The 19,228-nt window shown below is 46.1% G+C and overlaps 1 protein-coding gene across 6 annotated transcripts in view; it reads right to left on the bottom strand.

Annotated features, from left to right (window-relative positions):
* Positions 1 to 1,661: 1,661 nt before the first annotated feature.
* Positions 1,662 to 19,228, bottom strand: part of NOS2 (nitric oxide synthase 2) — a 30,140-nt gene continuing 12,573 nt past the window's right edge. For 3 of the 6 annotated variants that reach the window (XM_066333592.1, XM_066333593.1, XM_066333594.1), the window contains 27 exons: positions 19,059 to 19,147; positions 17,616 to 17,787; positions 16,892 to 16,988; positions 16,193 to 16,315; positions 15,954 to 16,102; positions 14,357 to 14,519; positions 13,872 to 13,963; positions 13,260 to 13,401; positions 12,781 to 12,920; positions 12,057 to 12,231; positions 11,607 to 11,708; positions 10,884 to 11,078; positions 10,472 to 10,554; positions 10,016 to 10,160; positions 9,652 to 9,756; positions 9,434 to 9,483; positions 9,163 to 9,337; positions 8,575 to 8,707; positions 8,108 to 8,186; positions 7,484 to 7,662; positions 6,703 to 6,866; positions 5,705 to 5,915; positions 5,290 to 5,377; positions 4,774 to 4,895; positions 4,168 to 4,316; positions 3,299 to 3,493; positions 1,662 to 2,463 (listed from right to left, as the gene is read on the bottom strand). In XM_066333592.1, the coding sequence (XP_066189689.1) occupies positions 2,383 to 2,463; positions 3,299 to 3,493; positions 4,168 to 4,316; positions 4,774 to 4,895; positions 5,290 to 5,377; positions 5,705 to 5,915; positions 6,703 to 6,866; positions 7,484 to 7,662; positions 8,108 to 8,186; positions 8,575 to 8,707; positions 9,163 to 9,337; positions 9,434 to 9,483; positions 9,652 to 9,756; positions 10,016 to 10,160; positions 10,472 to 10,554; positions 10,884 to 11,078; positions 11,607 to 11,708; positions 12,057 to 12,231; positions 12,781 to 12,920; positions 13,260 to 13,401; positions 13,872 to 13,963; positions 14,357 to 14,519; positions 15,954 to 16,102; positions 16,193 to 16,315; positions 16,892 to 16,988; positions 17,616 to 17,722 (3,444 nt within the window). In that variant the 5' untranslated portion in view covers positions 17,723 to 17,787; positions 19,059 to 19,147 and the 3' untranslated portion in view covers positions 1,662 to 2,382. Of the gene's footprint in view, positions 2,464 to 3,298; positions 3,494 to 4,167; positions 4,317 to 4,773; positions 4,896 to 5,289; positions 5,378 to 5,704; positions 5,916 to 6,702; positions 6,867 to 7,483; positions 7,663 to 8,107; positions 8,187 to 8,574; positions 8,708 to 9,162; positions 9,338 to 9,433; positions 9,484 to 9,651; positions 9,757 to 10,015; positions 10,161 to 10,471; positions 10,555 to 10,883; positions 11,079 to 11,606; positions 11,709 to 12,056; positions 12,232 to 12,780; positions 12,921 to 13,259; positions 13,402 to 13,871; positions 13,964 to 14,356; positions 14,520 to 15,953; positions 16,103 to 16,192; positions 16,316 to 16,891; positions 16,989 to 17,615; positions 17,788 to 18,958; positions 19,148 to 19,228 lie in introns of those variants that run through there. The other 3 variants (XM_066333595.1, XM_066333596.1, XM_066333598.1) reach the window with 3 other exon arrangements.

A 19,228-nucleotide genomic window follows, 5' to 3' on the forward strand; every position in this document is an offset into this window, starting at 1 on the left:
AGGGAGCTCACACATCCCAAGGGAGACAATCCCAGCACAAAGGGAGCATTTCCAGCCCCAGCCAGCTGCACTGCAACACCCAACAGCATTTAACCCCCCACACCAGGAACACTGCACCAGCCCAGCTGGCTGCTCCACAGCAAAACACCCCAGAGCAGCCACAGAAATGAGGGTTCCCTCAAAGGAGACACCAAATAACAACTCACAAAGCACAGCTCAGGCTACAAACGAACTGACTGGAGCAGGATCCAGAAAAGCTGGACACATCACATCTGGGCCCATCCTCAGGGCTCAGCCTGCCCCCAGACAAGGCAGCAGCTCCAGCCCTGGCTCCCAGGGGGTTACTGGGGCAGGCAGGACCCCTCAGCACATAAACAGTATCACACAGTATTACCAAAACACCAAGGAGAAGAAAAAGCCTTTCTCTTACCTGGCCTTGCTGTCTCCAGGGCCCAGAGCTCAGCCATCCTGCACAGCAGCCCCACACGAGTCCTGTCTGCCCACCCGCTCGTGTCCCACAGCCCTTAACTGTCCCTAACGAGCCCCAGGTGGCCCTAATGAACCCCAGGTGCCCCCTAACGAGCCCCAGGTGCCCCCTAACGAGCCCCAGGTGGCCCCTAACGAGCCCCAGGTGGCCCCTAACGAGCCCCAGGTGGCCCCTCACCAGCCCAATGTCCCTCATCCCTGTGCCTGTCCCAACGCCCGCAGGTTTCCTGCAGTTCCCTGATGCAGAGCCCCAGCTCCTGTCACCTCCCTGCTCTCATGGACTCTGTCCACACGTTCTGCTCCTTGTCCTTCAGTTAACAAGGTTATGAGAATGAGGCTCCAAGTGCCCCCCAGTGTCAGAGTGCTCCCCAAAGCTCAGGAATGCACTCAGGGCAGCCAGCAGTGCTCTGTGATGCCAGCCCAGGACTCGCCCAGCTGCCCCAGCTCAGCCCTGCTCTGGGCCTTTCACAGCACCCAACACCAGCTCCAGAACCAGGCTCGGAGCAAGGTCTGTCTGCACCTCAGTGCCCTGGCACACAACCTGTTCTGGATGCTGATTTCCCAAAGCCAGATAAATTTGGTTGAAGTGTCAATTAAACAAGCACTAATTGCTTCAGAAAGTGTTAATCTCTAACTCCCAGCCCCGTCCCAACCCAGTGAGGTGCACAACCACCGCAGTAACCCAGCCCAGTTCCAGGTCCTGTGGCCAAGGCTGTCCTGAAGCATGCTGTTCACACATGGCACTGCTGATTTTTGAGCCTCAACTCTGCCTTCATTAGATTCCAGCTCCTGGAGACAAGGGATGACAGGAAAATTTCACCTTAAGCTTTTTTAATTTGCTCACATAGCCCTGAAAATGTCAGAGAAGGAACTAGTTCTGATATAACTGCCAGGCCCAGAAAAGCCCAGGTCCAAATACAATGAGGACAGTTTCAAGCCAGTCTCTCTCCCCGGTGCAAACTCACATTTGCCTGGCAGTAACAAAAATGCAAAACTGATCATACACAGGTTGGAACTCCTGGAGATGCCCTTAGCTCAGGGAGGAGCACTGGCTGGAGCCCAAACCCACCCTGAGAGCTCACTTAGTTACCTCTGCCTTTGCAGCCTGGAGCCAAGAGCAAGAAGAGGTTCACTGATCCACACTTTGTCCACTTTATCCACACTGATATACTTGGTCTCAGTAAAAAGGCAGATTTTATTACAAACAAATCAAGTAAACCAGAGCATAGAATTCAAATGTACAAAGTGCTTTGGAATTTTTGGAATCTTCCTTCTATGGGCTCTCTTACAACAACAACAGCTGAGGTTCATGTACAGGAGTCCCACAAAGCAGAATTCACAGCTACCTGCTGAGCAGAAACATCTGAGGTGGATGCAGCAGGTGTTGCCACTTGGGGACCAGCACATTATTATCTCATTTGCAAACACTGCCCCAGATCCAGGCACGTGGCCAGATACTCCCAGCAACAAAACCATCCATTCACTTACTTTCAGGTGAAGATAATATGCAAGTAAACCAACCTGATATAAATAAGGTCACAAAGATAAACAGTACATTTAAAAAAAAAAGATTTCAGCTCTAGTTAACTTAGTACAAAACTCAACGTTTTCCTTGTATGTACAAAACCCACCAGATTTATACTAGCATAGATGGTATTAAAAAAATAATTTGCACTTTCACTATTAGGATAATGTATTGAAAGCGTATCAGAATAAATAGCAAGAAAAGTTAATTTTAATATTTTACTTAATTAAGGCTGAGGCTTAAGAGCCAAATCCTACAATCCTATACACATGCATGATTGAACAAGTATAAGAAGGAGGATTTGACTCTTTGTTTTTTGAAAATAACAACAAATGTGCAAGTATTGTCTAAAACACAAGTGGATTTGGTCTTCAGCTGGTGGGTTGCAAAGCTCTTTTGACTTCCTGTGGGAACACAGCCCCAAATACATCTTCATGGTATCGCTTTTGGCTCTGCAAAAAGAAAGGACACCCAGGAGATGAATGACATGCTGCCAGCTGCTCCTCGTCCATCGGTTCAACAACCAAAAGGCCTTTTGCATTTCTATCACTGGTTCTGTGATTGCAGACTTTTGTTACTGCCAGTAACAAAAGGGAGGTCCCTGAATCCCAGGTACAAATGCACCAGGGCAAGTTCTGATAACCAGAGGGTCCCAAAAAGCAGCAGCCCCAGGCACTGGGTTCCTAGGGATGGGCCCACAGAACTGCTGAATTCACCGTTCCCCTGTTGGTAAAATAAAGCCTCAAGCCCCTGATGCTCCCAACACCCTGCAAGGCTGATCCCAGGACCCGCCGTGAGCAGAGCAGCAGGGTCGCTCTGTCACCCTGAGGGAGCAGAAGCTGTGCTGGCAGTCCAGGGAGGGCAGCAGAGTCCCTCTGTCACCCCGAGTGAGCCAAGCTGTGCAGCAGGGTCCCTCTGTCACCCTGAGGGAGCAGAAGCTGTGCCCGCAGTCCCGGGAGGGCAGCAGGGTCCCTCTGTCACCCTGAGGGAGCAGAAGCTGGCTGTGCTGGCAGTCCCGGGAGGGCAGCAGGGTCCCTCTGTCACCCTGAGGGAGCAGAAGCTGTGCCCGCAGTCCCGGGAGGGCAGCAGGGTCCCTCTGTCACCCCGAGTGAGCCAAGCTGTGCAGCAGAGTCCCTCTCTCACCCCGAGGGAGCCAAGCCGTGCCCGCAGTCCCGGGGGGACCAGGGCTGTCCCTCCGAGCTCTGTCCCTGTGTGTGCACACCGCAGCCGAGCCCGGCAGCGCAGCCCCGTGCCCACCCGCCGGAGGGACGGCCTGTGAGCAGTTACCTTGAGCTGCTGGAGGTACTGTTCCGCCTGCTGCGGGCTGAGGCGCAGCCCCCGCGCCAGCAGCGCCCGCAGCGCCGCCGCCACGTCCCGCGCCATGCGCACGTCCCCGCACACGTAGACGTGGCCCTGCCGCTCCTGCAGCGCCTCGCACACGCGGGCCTCCAGCTGCCTCTGCAGGATGTCCTGGACGTACACCTGGGGACACAAACCCGTCGGCACGCCGGGGCTCGGAAATGCTGCTCGGAGTCCTTAGTGCGGGTCTGTGCACCAAGGCTCTGAGTGCCCCGTCTGTTCCTGCACCGCACCAAGAGTGAAAAACGTCCTCAGGCTGCCCTTTACAAGCCCCAGAATTGGAAGCTGGGCCTGTCTCTTGATCAAGGTTGAGCAGACAAAAACTCTTCTGTCTGCCAAAGTCTCCTAACTGCCAGGAGAGCTAAAAAGAGGGTACTTTTGTGCTGTTTTTTTCTCCAGTCAAGATTCTTCTATGCAAAATTAATCTCCATGGTCACTGTGCTATTGAAATGAGGACAGATGGCCAGAGCCAACTCATTCCTAACTCATGGGCTAATCAAATCCTGCAAAATACAAGGTTTCTGAAAATATTCCAGTTCTAGTTTCAAAAGCTGTTTGCAGTGGACATGCCTCTCTATGGCAGTGAGGAGTTATATTTATAACTATAAACGCAATTTATAGCACAGCTTGCTTGTGCTGGAGTGCACAGGGAGATGCTCCTTCATTTGAAGGAGCTCAAACCTGCTCACAATACACTGAAGCAAAACGCTAACATTTTTTTAAGAATGAACCAGACGTTAACTTGAGGGATGATTCTGGAGGAGTTAACCCTAAAAGAAGAGAGGAAGCAGCCTTACCTTCTCCTGGCCAGGCAGTCTGGAGTAAGCCGTGTAGATGTCTGTCAGGACTCCCTTCTTCTTCATCTCCTCAGTCTCCTCTCGGTAGATGTGATCCAGGTCTGGCTGCCGGCAGCCGAACAGTAAGGTCATGTCCCCTCCTTTGAGGCCTGAAAGCAGCAGGGACAGTGGCTGGGGCGCGGGGCAGTCACTGACGGGCGCTGGCACACGGCCGTGCCCCGGTGACCGAACGCTCCTGCCCAGGGGCACGGCTCCGCGGGTGGATCAGCCGTACTGTGCCGTGCCCGCGGGCCCGGGGCTGTCGGTACCGGCTGAGCTCGGGGCTGGGGCTGGCGGCACGGCTCCGGAGTTGGATCAGCTGTACTGTGCCGTGCCCGCGGGCCGGGGGCTGTCGGTACCGGCTGGGGCAGGGGCTGTACTGTGCAGTGCCCGCGGGCCCGGGGCTGTCGGTACCGGCTGGGGCTGGGGCTGGCGGCACGGCTCCGGAGTTGGATCAGCTGTACCGTGCAGCGCCCGCGGGCCCGGGGCTGTCGGTACCGGCTGGGCTCGGGGCTGGCGGCACAGCCCGTGGCTGCAGCACCGCGCTGTCCCCGGGCCCGCACCTACCTCTGTGCTCCTGCTCATAGAGGCGCTGCAGCCAGAAGCTCCTGAAGGGAGCGATCCCCGTGCCCGCCCCGATGAGAATGCAGGGCTTGGTCGGCTCCTCCGGGAGGTGGAACTCATTAACGCTACAGTGCAAGAATATGTCAATTAGATAACTGCTTTCTGGCTGAAATTCATGTTCAGCTGCCTGAATGACTCTGAGCAGCACAGCCCGAGTCCTCGGACTGAAAGCAGCAATGGGGCTGACCTGGGTGCTCCTTGTTCCCTCCCCTTGCCTTCTCTGCAGTGGGGATGGGGAATAGGAATAGAACTAATTCAGAATTTTCTGATCATTTGTCATTTTACTAAATGTAAGGCACAGTAAAAGACCTCATCTCTGAAAGACAGGGAATTCCCTCTCTTCTCAGAGAGAAGCTATTCCAATTCCAACTCATCAGTCACTTGAAAATATCCAAAGAAAGGAAAAGCCACTGAAGAAGCTGAACTAAGAACTCTTGTTTGTGTTTGAATTTCCTTTACCTGCGGATGAAGCAGGGAACAGTTTCATTGAGCTCTGCTGTGTTCAGCCACGTGCTGCAGACTCCGTGGTGCAAAGGCCCTTCTCCATCTAAAAGCAGAGCAGGGCAGAACACCTCTGTCAGCACCCAAAAGCCCTCTGCTTTTAAAAAAGCATAGTTTATACTTTCAGATATAGTTTTTGAATAAATCTTTGCCTAGTAATGATTTATAAAACATGGATACACTGATGATGGTGCAGGATTTTAGCAAATCTTGGCGCAGGCTGAACACCTGCCCTGCACTATTCTGCAGGTATAATAACCCAAATTTTTTATTAGATATGCTTCATGCTGTATGGCAGACAGTTTTTTCCTGAACCACAATGTAGCCTAAATACCATTTAATTAAAAGAGAGATGAAAAGCACAGTTCATTACCTCTTGTCCTGTAGTTTACAACTGCAACTGTCAGATGAATCTCTTTGGCTGTCATGTCACAGGAGGAGCTGATAGAATAGTACCTGGGCTTCAGAAGTGGCAGCTGAGTCAGCAGGAAAACTGCAGACACCTCAGCAGAGGGGAACTCCTTCAGGACCTCCAGGATGTTTGGCCTGTTGTATAACTTCCATTTATTGTATTCTTCTGTGCTCTGAAAGCCAAAGGGCATCACCACAATGTTACCAGGTCATGCTGAGCTCAGGAGAGCAGATGTACTTGAAATGTCTTGAAATATTTGAAATCTTATTTGAAATAAGATTCCTGCTTTACATTCAATTAAATATGCAGGTAAAACAACAGAGTTCTCAAAGCTGTGCCAGGACCAATACTGGGGTTTCCTAAGAACTAATTTAACTTTGAACACAGAAGTTCAGAAGCCCCACTACAATGTTCTCAGACACCAGCTCTCTCAGTGAGGATGCAGAAGCTGAAGTAGAATCCATTTCTCAGCTCCCTGTCATGGCACATCCATGAAAGTTCAGTTCCAGATCCTGACTCTTCCCGAGCCTCCCTGAACCTGGGTAGGAGGAGCCAGCACTCACCACACCTGGGAGTCCTTACTTAAAGCCACATCCCTCTGACTCTCAGGGCAGCAAATTCTCTGACAAAAACATCTACCAGCTCCCCTGCAGCTCCTCCACATGCAAAGTGTAAGGGCTTTAGGGGTGTCTCATCAGAAACCACCTCGAGGCAAGAGAACCAGGCAGGCAAATGACCCACCCAGAACCACACAGGAAACAGCAGATCTTGGTTCCCACACCCAGGCTGAGCCTCAAGACCCCTCTTTCTCTCACTGTGGTTGGCTTTCCAAGACCACAGAATATGTAACAGAGACATAAATATCTGTCACTACAAAAAATTCTTCAGCTTCTGCTACAAAGAGCATCGGAGGGCCCAGGGCACAGCACTGCAAACAAAACTCCAGCCCTAAGGCTCACCTGACACAGCACCTCCAGCCTCTTCTTGTCTCCTTCCTCTGTCACCAGCTGGGAGAGTTTCCTTAGCAGTTGTTGGGAGGGTGGAGTAGTGATATCAAGCAAGTATGTCAAAGCCTCAGTTAGTGTGCAGGGTGGAATCTTTTTGTGACTTGTCCAGTATGCACCTAGAAATGAGGGAAACAAAAGGACACTTAGCAACACCCACAGTATTTGACAGCTGTAGAGCTTTGCAAAACTCAGTGTCCTTCAAAATACTCCTGGTAAGGTTTAGACCACAGGGCCCTTTTGAAAGAGGTTATTGTGAGGTTTTGAACATTTTGTAAGGGATGGATCTGACACAGAAAACTTCATGACAACAAAATACCACTTGGAAAGTCACAGTCCTTCACTTGGAGAAACTGTCTTTCTGTGCTCCAGAATCCTGTGATGGTTCCTACTAGTATGGGAAAGATGGGTAGGACATATAAATCTATTTTAGGACTCTTACATGTAGCAACAATAAGCAAACTATTGATTAATTTAATTGCAGTCAATGGCCAATTCAGCAACTGAATTACAGTGTCACCTCAAGTACCTCTGCAAACCCTGATGAAATCATGGTTTTGCCAGAAAGGGCAAAATCAGAACCAAGAATTATAAGAAGAACTAAAAAGCAGCAACAAAATGCTATTGAAACTTTAGAAAATGATCAAAGAATCAAATTCAGTCAAAAAATTCTTAGGAATTTTAAGGGAATGTGTCCAACATCCTCTGTTGTTTTGTCTAAAGAGACCCAACTCACCATCGATGCAGGTCTCAAGCCTGATAATCTGATCAGCTGGAGGGGCATCCTTGACATGTGCAATAATGTCATGGACTAATTCTGCCTGGTTGCTTGGGAAAATCCCAACGTGTTCCCCAGGGCGGTAGTGCACTTCCTGATTAGTCTCACAGTGAAGTTTAACCAGAATGGTAACACGACTGGATAGCAAAGAAAGAGAAATGAGACAGATCTTGGTTACATGGACAGGATTTCCCGTGGATTGCACAGGAAAGGAATAAATCTGCAGTGGCAGTTGGCAAGGGTTCCCTTGTGTTCATTACCAAATACCAGACCAGCTTAAGGCTTCACAGAAACTTAAACAAATCAGATTCCAGGCATGTGAAGTACTTGTATCCAAAGCAACTGGGTGCTGAAGTTGTGCCTGGTCTGTCCAGTACAGAATAAACAAGCTGGAATCAGCCAGTGGAAGTGCTGTCCCACTGCAGACTGCACAGCTCACGTGCTTCTACTAAGGACAGTACAAAATTCCTATATATTTTTGTAATAACTCCAGGGAGAAGATGTTTATAACCAGGCACTTTAGATGGTTAAGATGTTAGTAAAATGTAGTATTGCAATATTCAAAAGAATGAGGTAGCATACCTGGACTTCAAACTTTGAAGATTCTGCCTGAATTTCAGCTTCATGGGAATGACATCCTTGCCATGAATGCTTGCAAGAGCTGGTGAGAAAAGAGGCTATGACTCTTGCTAACTCTGTGATTAGGTTTGTTTAAAAATATCTTTGAATAATGTGCAGAGGAGAACTGAACCACACTTTCCCTAGAAGGTGACCAACCATCAGTCAGTTGTGTGTGCCCCATTCCCTGACTTAAAGCAGCTCATCTCAGTTTGTTGCTCTGGGGCTGTCTAAAGGTGTGATAGGCCCAGTATTACTGTGCTGGAAAAGATAACTTGGGCAATATAAATCAGTGTCTTTTTAAATCTGACCATGTACTTCATTATATGCATTCTACCATCCAGCAGGGCCAAGAGCACTTCTGAGAAACCTTCACAGTTCAGCCCCTCTGAAGCAGCAAAGGCAGAGGGAGGGGAAGGTGGGAGCAATACCTTTAGGCAGGTCCATGGGCTGGGAGTCAGGCACCAGCCTGTAACTGGCAGGGTCCCAGCTTTCCTCAGAGGTGTAGATCTTAGGCAACTGAATACTGTCTCTCCCACGGATGTTAAAAATGTCACAGGCAGTCTAGATAAAAAAACCACAGAAATAAAGGTTACTCACAGTAAAAAAAAATATTCTTAGCAATGTTATAATCCAAATAAGGAGCTATCAGTTTCACAGATTGCTGGTTTTTAGTGCCCCTGGTGTGAGCGTTCAGTGAGTTCAGTAAGCTTCCACTTCTACAACAGTATAGCTAAAAAAGATCTACTGCAAAAAATTCAGATGTTTCATGCTACACTTGTCCATACTGAGCATTCTGTTATCCAAAAGGGTTCACACAATTTTGTGCAGATATTAAAATATGACAGAAAAGGGACCCAGCTCCCTCTCCAAGTTAGGCAAGCAGTAGAGAAGAGGGGAGTTCCAAATTCAGATATAAATTCAGATGTTTGGTTTCCTTCATTTTCCCTCATTTTTGTGGGAGCTGAACTAAAACGAATGGATGAATGACAAGAATATGAGCTGTGTCTCTGTATTACCTTGAAAGCATTCACTGCCCAGCTGCGGAAAGCTTCTTCTTGCCCACCGAGAGCATCCCCTTCACCCACTGGAGTGAGCTGGGAAGCCCCGAGCTGGGCCAGTTTCTGGTCAATGGCATGAGCAAAGGCACAGAACTCCGGGTACATGCTGGACCCCAGCCCAAACACAGCATATCTGCAGAAGGAGATAAAAAGAAGATTGCTGTGTTATGCTGTTATGGAGTGCTAAAGGACTCAATCGCACGCAAACCAAACAACGAAGTATTTTTACCTAGTTTTATTTCTCAGCAGTTTCAGTCCGAGCAAGGAGTCCCTAAAGGTCTGCATAAAAATACATAAAATACTTGAGGTTAGAAAAATACTCTGGTTTAAGAAAGAATACTCTGATTTGAAACCTGATCCATATCTTACTGAAGGACATGAGATAAATGAAAGGTTTGCCTTTGGGCTTCCAGCCAGTCTCATACACCCTTCTGAGGTGGACATTACCTTTCCATTACCGGGAGAATCTCCATTTCCAAAAGTGCTAGTAACCACTAAGAGAAGTGTTTCTTTTTCCAGGTCAGAAATGTTGTACTCATCCATGCACAGAATCTGGAAGGAATAAAGCTCATGTTTTAATTTTTTTTATTTCATTTTTTTTTTCACTGCAATTGCTAGCAGACATAAGAACTAGCCTTAGATATCTCAGATGACTGCTGACCAAACTTACATGGCATTACACTAAACGAATACAAAATCAAAATTCTAGTCCAGCTTGTACTTACAGATCATTGAAAACACAGGTTTGGAGACTGGAAAAGCCTGCAGAGGCTCCTGTCTCCAGGTGGTGTGGCTGATCTGTCCTGCTCACCTTGGTGCTGAAGGCACAGCTGAACAGGCTGCACAGGTTGTTGGCGAGTGTCTCTGACTTGCCCGTCTCCGTGGCGTAGATCACGGTGACCTTGGCCCTGCTGGCCACTGCTCCTCGCATGAGTGAGGATGCAAAGAGCACAGCCCTGGGAAAGAACGATCACACACAACTCGGAATGCAGCTACACTAATTCAGGTTGATTCACAAACAAGCTAGCAAAGGCTGAGCTTGAGCATGGCTTTTTTTTGGAAGATGGTTCAGAAGCAACACACTCTAGATAGCCCTGAGCAAGAACTTTAGACAGGAATGTTACCTCAGGCTAGACAGGTAAGGCTATGACTCAAACCACTCAAGGGGTCTCTACTGTAATAACTTTTTTTTAAAGAAGTAGAGCAGAAACATTACAAGAATAGAATAGTTGGACAAAGCATGAAGAATCTTACTTGAACAACTTACTTTGCCAAGATGCTAAACTTTATTTCCTTTTTCTTTGGCCTCCGGCTCTCATCATGCCACACATGTGTCTTCCATGCATCCACCTTTAAAACCAAAAGTCATGCTTTAGCTGAGGAATGAAACAATTTGTGTATCTTTAAGGGGCCATATCAAATTGAATCTGTATATATACAATCCTCTGAGTAAAAATACGGGATCAGTCTCTGGTGCATTAAACTGCATTTTACTTAAAGCCAGAGAATTCATCAGAGCTAATAGCACCTCCCACATAAAATAGCTGCTGTCTGTTACCTCTGACTCAGTCTAGTGAACCTTCAGGAACCAGGGCTTGGCAGCCAGACTCAGGTCCTGAATGGCACCTGCACTGCTGAGGCTGTCTGCTAGAGTCGGTTTTCCCTTTGATGATGTGTACCTGGTAGTAATAGAAGGGCGTGAGGACATAGTTCAGCATCTCCTGGTGGAAGACGGGGGTGATGCTGCCCGACATGGGCGGCACGATCCACACCCAGTCGGCGGGGCAGCCGCCGCGCGCGCGGAACTCGCTCTGCATGTACTTCAGGAAGGACTCTGCGGCCGAGTGGTGGTCCATGATGGTCACATTCTGCTTCTACAGCAGTGCCAAAAAGGAAAACCCGCATTAAAACCCCCAGCCTGCCCTTCCACCTGCTGTAGCTAAAGTAATCCTCCTGCTTTGCTCAGTATTTCAAGGACTTTACCCAGAGTCAAGACAGTATTTATGGGAAATACTATCAGCAGTTACTGTAAAGATACAGTGCGCCTTTGATTAGAACTCTTAGATCTTTTCTTTAACATCAGCATTTTACCTCTGCAGCACTGGGAGTGCATGCTGCAAAGCCTCTGACTCACTTTTACCCACTTTTCATATTGTCATGGTATGTTAAAGTGCAATTGAAAATGAAATGTGTTAATCCAATGGCTTTATGTATGTTTTTACATGTAGATAAATATGTTAAAAGGATAAAAAATCTTGCCCTTAACTTCCTTTGCTTTTTTCTCTTCCCTCTGCCTTTATCTGTGCAGAAATACGAACTCCTCTACTCATCTCCACTGAGTGAGAGGAAAAAGGGACAGTGAGTGTTCAGTGTCTCTCCAGATCCCACACTCAGTGATTTACCTGGAAGCTGTGAAGCACAGCCACATTGACCTCTACAACAGCTCGGTCCTTCCATAATGATGCCAGTTTGTTTGTTTCCAGTCCCATTCTCCTCCCTACCTCCTACATGTGAAAAAGAGATAGAAAAAGGAAAAGGAAATTTACTATATAGAACTTAGACCCCCTGATTTCTCAACCCCATCAACTTTTTGTCAGGAAAAAGTGCAGAAGGGGAAAGAGTCAGTCTCATGTTGGGGAAAGTGATAGCAGCAGAAACACCTGAGATTAAAGACAAATTGGAATTTTGGAGTTCTGGTTCTTGAGGACATTCCAGCTTCATAAAGCAGGGAGTGGTTCCCTCCCACCCCAGTGAACAAACTGTGGATAACAGATAGTGTCTCCTATCCAAAAGTGCTGCTGCACGGAGTTCCCTCCCTTTGCAGCCCAGGGCAGCTCCCCCCCAGCAGGTACCTCCAGGATGTTGTAGCGCTGAGCGTCACAGAAGTCCCGCACTCCAATCTCTGTCCCCATGTACCAGCCATTGAAGGGACACGCGGTGAACTCCAGCCCTCCCACCTCCAGCAGCATGTTGGCCACAGCAGGCAGCCCGTACCACTGCAGGCCCAGCTCCTTAAACCACTCATATCTGCCAAACAAGCAGCTTCAGTTATTATTTGTGTGTCTTTTCCTCGAAAACCAGAAAAGCACAGGAAGATGAAGAGTACCAACTCTAGGAGGAACCCCTGGACCAGGGTCTGCAGAAATTCACAGCAGTTTTCAGTGAAGTATTTGGGTATCACCAGCTACAGGAACTGCAGAACCATATTACAGAGTTCTGCAATCTGCAGGCCAGTCCCAAAGCAAAGAAGAGAAAAACAAGAAGAGAAAGGCAATAAACACTGTCATGAGTGCAATGTTACATGTGTATTACTCTAGCATAAGAAATTAGGATTTTTAAAATTCTGAATATAATTGAAATGTAGGTTGGGAAAAAAGTCCTCCAACAAACCTGCAATTTGCTTCCTTAATTTAAATCTCATTTCATTGTTCTAACAGGCATTTTATCTTTCAGGATGATTTACCATCATTTCATCCTGACAAAGAACTCATAAAACAACTGCCACAGGCACAGCCCAATAACCTGCTAAGGTGAGGCAGAGGCAAAAATGCAATTATCTAAATCTTGTGAGCTTACTTTGGATGCTCCATTGGCACTTGGAGGACAATTTCTGGAGGTATTTCAAATATTTCTGGGTCCTGGCCATTTGCTTGGAGAACAAGTGGAAGTACATCAAAGCGGCCATATTTCGGCTTCCACCCAAGCTCGATGCACAACTGCAAATAGAGAAAGCACATTTTGTGTTCTTTTCAGGTTTCCCCTTCAGATCTGAAGACAAAAGAATTTTAACCCTCTGAAACTTGCTGAGGTAAATTCTAAGTGAAAAAGGTTCTCTTTTCCATTCAAACAATGTTGAGTCGTGCTGAAGAAGTACTGGTTGTGTCCCTGGTAGTGTCTCCTGACAGTATTAGCTCACCCTGTTCTGAGACGGAGGGCAACACTTTTATATCAGAAATATAGGAAATTATTGTTCCAGAAAATTATTCAACCTGTGTGTCAGAACATCCCCTTCACTCCTCACCCCCCAGCCAGGGGCGGTGGGTTTGCAGGTGTACCTGGGTGAACTCCAGGGTGGCAGGGTCTCCAAGCACAGAGCCGTCTGGCAGCGAGTAGCCGGCGTAGCGGATCAGCTGGGCGTTCCACACGCGGAAATCGTGCCGCCCGTCCGTCCTCTGCGGGAACACCGTGATGGCAGACCTGCCCGGGACAGCACACACCTCACACCACAGCCCCTGCTCACACAGCAACTGCTGCCTACAGGAAATGTCCTACACTGCTCAAATCAGGCATCCTCTTTACCCTCTGCGGGAACACCGTGATGGCAGACCTGCCCGGGGACAGCACACACCTCACACCACTGCTCACACAGCAACTGCTGCCTACAGGAAATGTCCTGCACTGCTCAAATCAGGCATCCTCTTTACCCACCTCCCCGAATCTTCAAACCATCCCTGTGCCCCAGGAATTGCAAGAGGTTTTGTAACGTCAGCCATGAAAGTTATAACATTTCAGGATGGTTGATGGAACACATGAGAGGAAAATGTAGGTACCAGGAAAATTAAGAGCAGACACAAGTTGTCAGAATGCTTAGATAGACTATTTCATGTGTTTTTGATGCCAGATCTGGATGTGATTTTTGTTGTTTAAATTTAAAATTAGAGACCTACCTTATATTACCATTGTTTGTGGAATACTGAATATGATTACAGAGATGCTCAAACATTTCCTTGGCTGTTTTACAGTCCCGGGCATCAAACACCTGTGTGTTTCCAACAGAAATGTAAAGAAGAAGACTAATTTTCAAACAGTAATGCAAAGTTGTTATTTTTCCTATGGACTTAAGGAGTGGAAAGATTGTGACTCCACTAGGAAAAGTTCATTTTTATAGCTCTTATATGCATCATTTTCACCCATAACCATCCACCAAGGACCAAAACATGCAGGCAGTTCCATGACACACCTGGTTTCTACACTGCTACACATTTTCATTCAGCCATGAAGCAGAGAACTATAAAGAAACCAATCTCCTGATACGGACAGGAGGGAGTCCTCCTCAGCCAAAGGAGTGACATGTTCTAGCAAAGGCAAGGACATTTTTCTGAGTCACAGCAGAGGACCGTTTGGCTGGAGCTTAGGTTAGATCAGAGCTCACCTGCAGATTGGACCACTGGATCCTCCCGATGCACCTGGGCGCGTTCCTCCACGCCTGCTTGGCAGCAAAGCTCAGCTCATCCTTGGTCAGCTGGTAGCTTCCTGTTGTTTCTATCTCCTTGGTCACTGCCTCCAGCCGGGCCAGATGTTCTTCAATTTTTGGCCTTTTGAACAGGAAACAGCCATGAAAAGAAACAATGAGAATTTCATTCAAAGTGCAGACATTCTCCTTAGGTTTTGGCTTCAGAATTTAAGACTTGTCCTTATGGAGTCCAAGGACACAGGTTATGGGCCCCATGAAGAAACTAACACAGTAGAAATTTAAGTAGTGACTCCATCCTTTCACCACCCCATACATGAACAGTTTGGCCACAAGCTATTCTGTGTAAGTTTTTGTTTAAATTTGGATTTTCTAGATTAATTTGAAAAAAATCACAAGGAAATTAAAACCAGAGAACAGGTGAGTTTCTGGGCACATGTGGGCTGAGTGACTGCCTGCTCAAGTTCCATTGTGTTTACAAGGCCACAGCTCTTCTGAGTAAAGTAAGATTTTCATTCCTAAAAGGAAGTGCTGAGCAATTCAGCTGTCAGTAAAACCAACTCTAAAATTCTTGAATTGGATAACCAAGAGTGAAGTCAAAACATTAGAAAATGTTTATCACAGCAGAGACAAAAATTGTTTTGTTGTCTTACAGACAGAATGAAAATAGCCTGCGCTGTCTGAGAGTTTTCACATTCTCAGCAAGATGAAAGATCAAGGGCAAGCATGAGAGATAGTGTAAATCAATGTGATCAAACAGCCATGAACAGAGACACAGGGATGTGGAAATGCAATAGGCTGGTGAGGACAGCCTGTGTGTAAGACAGGGACTTTCAGACAGATTCAGAGGAAGGAAAGATTTGCAAGGAGTTCAAAGTGTCTAAAGAAGTGGCCATTATGTGGCTGAGTCCCTTTGAAAGTTTGATAATGTTTTCTAATGGGATGGGCAAACACTGAACTGTTGCTTGAAAGCTCATCATGTGGAATGTCACTGCAAGCCCTTGGACATCCATCAGCTTTCCAGCATTTCCTGCAACAAGATGCCTCTGCATCATGGCTGTTTTTGGGAAAACACAAACCCCTCTCAGAATGCTCAGTGTGTTGATAGCACAGAGCAAGGGGGAGAAGCTACACTGGCCTTCCAATCTTTGGCTAAAGCCTTGAGAGGAACACAGAAAAGATACTTGGAACAGCACAAACAAAAGGCATTACCCACATTGGGACTGATCTGAATGCAGCTAATCCCAAGAAAACAGAAGGTAACACTCTGGCAGAGAGTCCTCAATGTACTGGAATGCAGCACACTCCAAAGAGATGGAGCTGAGGACTGCATGGCCCTGAGTCCTTCCCTGTGTTCCCAAGATCTTGGATTGGCAGATGGAGCACATGAAGTGCAATGACAGTTTTATTTAGCATTTTTAACAGTCCTTACGTATTTTTGAATGCATGCTATGTAACAGGATAGTTACCAAGAGCTGTGAAGAAACCAAACCCTCCTGGAGGCTCACAGACAGACAGGTAGGTAGAGGATTTTATACCAAAAATCAAGTTGACTTACTCTTTAAATGAACTGTAGTACTGCTTGAGGAAGTCTATTGCCTGAGGTAAAAGTTCTTCCAGTGGAACTGGCCCATCTCTGGGACCCCTCGTCATGCCCTTGGGAGTCATGAGTGACCCTTGGCAGGCTGTGTTCCGGCAATGGATAACCTGAAAAACAACAACATGTCAAAAAACAATGTTACACTCTGTATCTTCTAAAATTTCTGAAAACTCTCTGCTCATATTTCCATATTTTACCTCTTTTGCATTCAGGTGTAGTGTGTCAAGAAAGCTGGATCCATTTTCAAAGTTTCTTACGTTTACATGTCTTGGACATCCTGATACTGGGGTTGAAACTTTGATTCCATTTGGAGAGAGATTCTGGGCAGAGAATAGATAAAAATGCACACTGCCTTCAGACCTATTGAATATCTTTCAGTTTCACTTTATAGTTAATGTTAATATTAAAATATTTCAGATTAAATTCAAGAAACTAGATATAAATGTGATCTGCTCCAACATGATTATTTGACTACAAAACTACTGAGCTAATCTACAGTTTGATATGAAATGGGGGAAAAAAAGTATTTTTGTGCTAATCAAACAGTGTCTGCCACTACAAATACCCTAATAATTTCAGTAAGTCCTCTGAGTATCTCTGAGGACTATAGTCACATCACAGGAAAACAGTGAACCAATTTCAGAGAAAGGACAGGTTTGTTACTAAAGGTTTGCAAAGTTATATAAAGGAATCAGGTATCCCATGGGGTCACCTCTTCCTTTAAGTCTCATCAATGCTCCATTTTTGTCAGGAAAGAACATTCCCCCAGAGATGTCCCAGCAGTCCTGACCTCCTGCAGCCACAGTCAGACCTCCCAGGAGAACATGGAGCAGCTGTGAGCAGCAAGCAGCACCCATGTGAGTCGTTACTATCAAACCATGATGCTGGGAACTGACCTCTCCTCCCTCGCTGGGCTTTGCCGGAGTCACCACGGGCGGCCTCTCCACCTGCTTCTTGCTTGGGTCCTGCACTTTGGCATCATCCTTCTCTGAGCTTCAACAGAGGGAAAGCAGAGTCAGCACAAGGTAAGGTGCCTTACGTTAGGCTTTGCTCTCAGCATCAGCAGGAGGTGCCCAGTGCTGTCACTGCAATATCACTGAGCCCGTCCCAGCAGTGGCAGAGGGCAGGACTCAGCAGTAAAGTAGTACCCCTCTTCCCTGAGCACTGGGTGGAAGGAAGGGAAGGATATGAAACATGAAATGAGTAACGCCCTGAAGACTGAGAAATTTAAGATGCATGTGCAACTTATTTTATACAGTGTTGTGTATGAACTGCATCACAGAACTACTTCACCAACTTAATTACAGTATAAATAATCACTTTGCTAATTTTATAGCATACACACCTCCTGAAAGTTAGAATATCTGAAACCATGATAACACACCAAATACATTTAAGACTATGAAAGAGAAAACAAGACGATTTATTATCCTCAATGACTGTTTAACACAAGTGTTTAATGTTCATTACCAAGTTACACCACCCAGAAACCCACAGTTCTTTGGTCAATATCAGTATTTTTGAAACACATTACAGGTTTCTCCAGGACCCAAACCACTTAATATCTTCCCTTTTCAAATCAAAGATAAACTATGAACCCATTAAAAACCAGGGTCTTACCCATGGATTTTCCTATTTTTCTCCACGTTGTTGTTGATATCCTTCTCTTTGGGGTACCGGCTCTTGGCACCATGAGATCTGAACGCAAAGTGCCACGGGCACAGCATTCTGTATGCTTTTTTTTTTGTGGTTTTACTTCACTGTGCTGAAACCTTGTGATGTGGGAACACTTCTAAGGACATAAAAAACCCAACAAGGTCAGTTTTTACCCAAGAAGGCAACTCCCTTTAACATCTCTGAGAAACACCAGCCTAAGTGATCACATCTAACCAACATCCTGTGTTTAAAATGACAATTACTTGATTCTTAGGATAGTGATACTAAAAGTAACATTTATGTGCAACCATGTACTAATCTAAAATACTGGCAAGAGGATTTCAGATGACCCCTGGCCGTGTAAAGCAGCAAATATTGATGTCTGAGCAGACCACGAGCTTAGAAAAGGGATGTGAAACCTTGCGCTGTTATTCACACAATAACGAAAAGAACCTTCTTCATAAATGAATCAAAACATTTTGCAGTGTATCTACCCACCAGAAACCAACAGGATTCTGAGAGGCTGAAGTCTGTGGTTTCTAAGATCTATAGCACTTACTTCAATGTAACACATAGCATTTACACAAGAGCGTACAAAGTTTATGCCATTCATTTTAACATACATTTTCTGCTCATTTCTGAGTGTAAGATGGATTTTGTGCTAGGGAAGGTGTGACAGAAGAGAAAAATCAAGCCAGTAAATTGCTAAGAGAATTAGCCCCAGCATTTGAATCTGGTTCAGAAGAGAAATCAAAACCTGCTATTTCCAAGAAGTCAGAGAAAAAAGAAGAAAATAGACATTGTCACATATTCCTGATGTAAATTATGTCTTATTTTGATATTTATATTACTTCTGTGGTAAAAGTTAAATTTATGCTGGACTCTGAAAATACTGTCTGCTGTACAGTCACACAAGAGGAGAAATCCATCCAACTGTCTACGGGGAAACTACAAGGTATTAGGGTTTTTTACTACTCCAGGTGAGAGAAACAATGTGTAATAAGCATTTCTCTACAGTTACAAAATAGGAAAAAAATCTAAATTATTATTCTGCAATAAAAAATGATGTGATGTGCCTATACAATTTTGTAAAATACTGGAGGAAAAGAGAGAAGTGGAGAGGGGGAAGAAAAGAAAGAAACATAGCAACAAAGAAGGAAAGAAAGAAAAAGGAAAAAGGGAAAAACAATACAAAGGGAGAAAAAGGAGGAAAAGGAAGAAAATTAGGAAAATGAGAAAAAAGACAAAACATAATAACAGGAAAAAAAGATAATAAGAAAAAGCACAAAGGAAGAGAGTAGACTCACATTTGCCTTCACTGGCTCTCAGAGCAAGAAGCTGCTTTGTGTCCTGCACCGCAGGGTTCTGTGGATAGCACTGATAGTGTCACCTGTTATATGCACAAACCTTTAAATCAGCAGAAAGGAGGAACAAAGTTTTCAGGGCAGCTGGACAGCTTGGAACTAGAGCAGGAGACTGAGTCCAACACTTTGCTCCTAATACAGAGAAAAAGATACAGTTTGCCATGTAATTATCTGTGAGCCGCAGTAAATGAATGACAGAATGAACACCTGGAT

This window comes from Sylvia atricapilla, chromosome 20 (genome assembly GCF_009819655.1).
Source record: "Sylvia atricapilla isolate bSylAtr1 chromosome 20, bSylAtr1.pri, whole genome shotgun sequence".
Taxonomy (NCBI): domain Eukaryota; kingdom Metazoa; phylum Chordata; class Aves; order Passeriformes; family Sylviidae; genus Sylvia; species Sylvia atricapilla.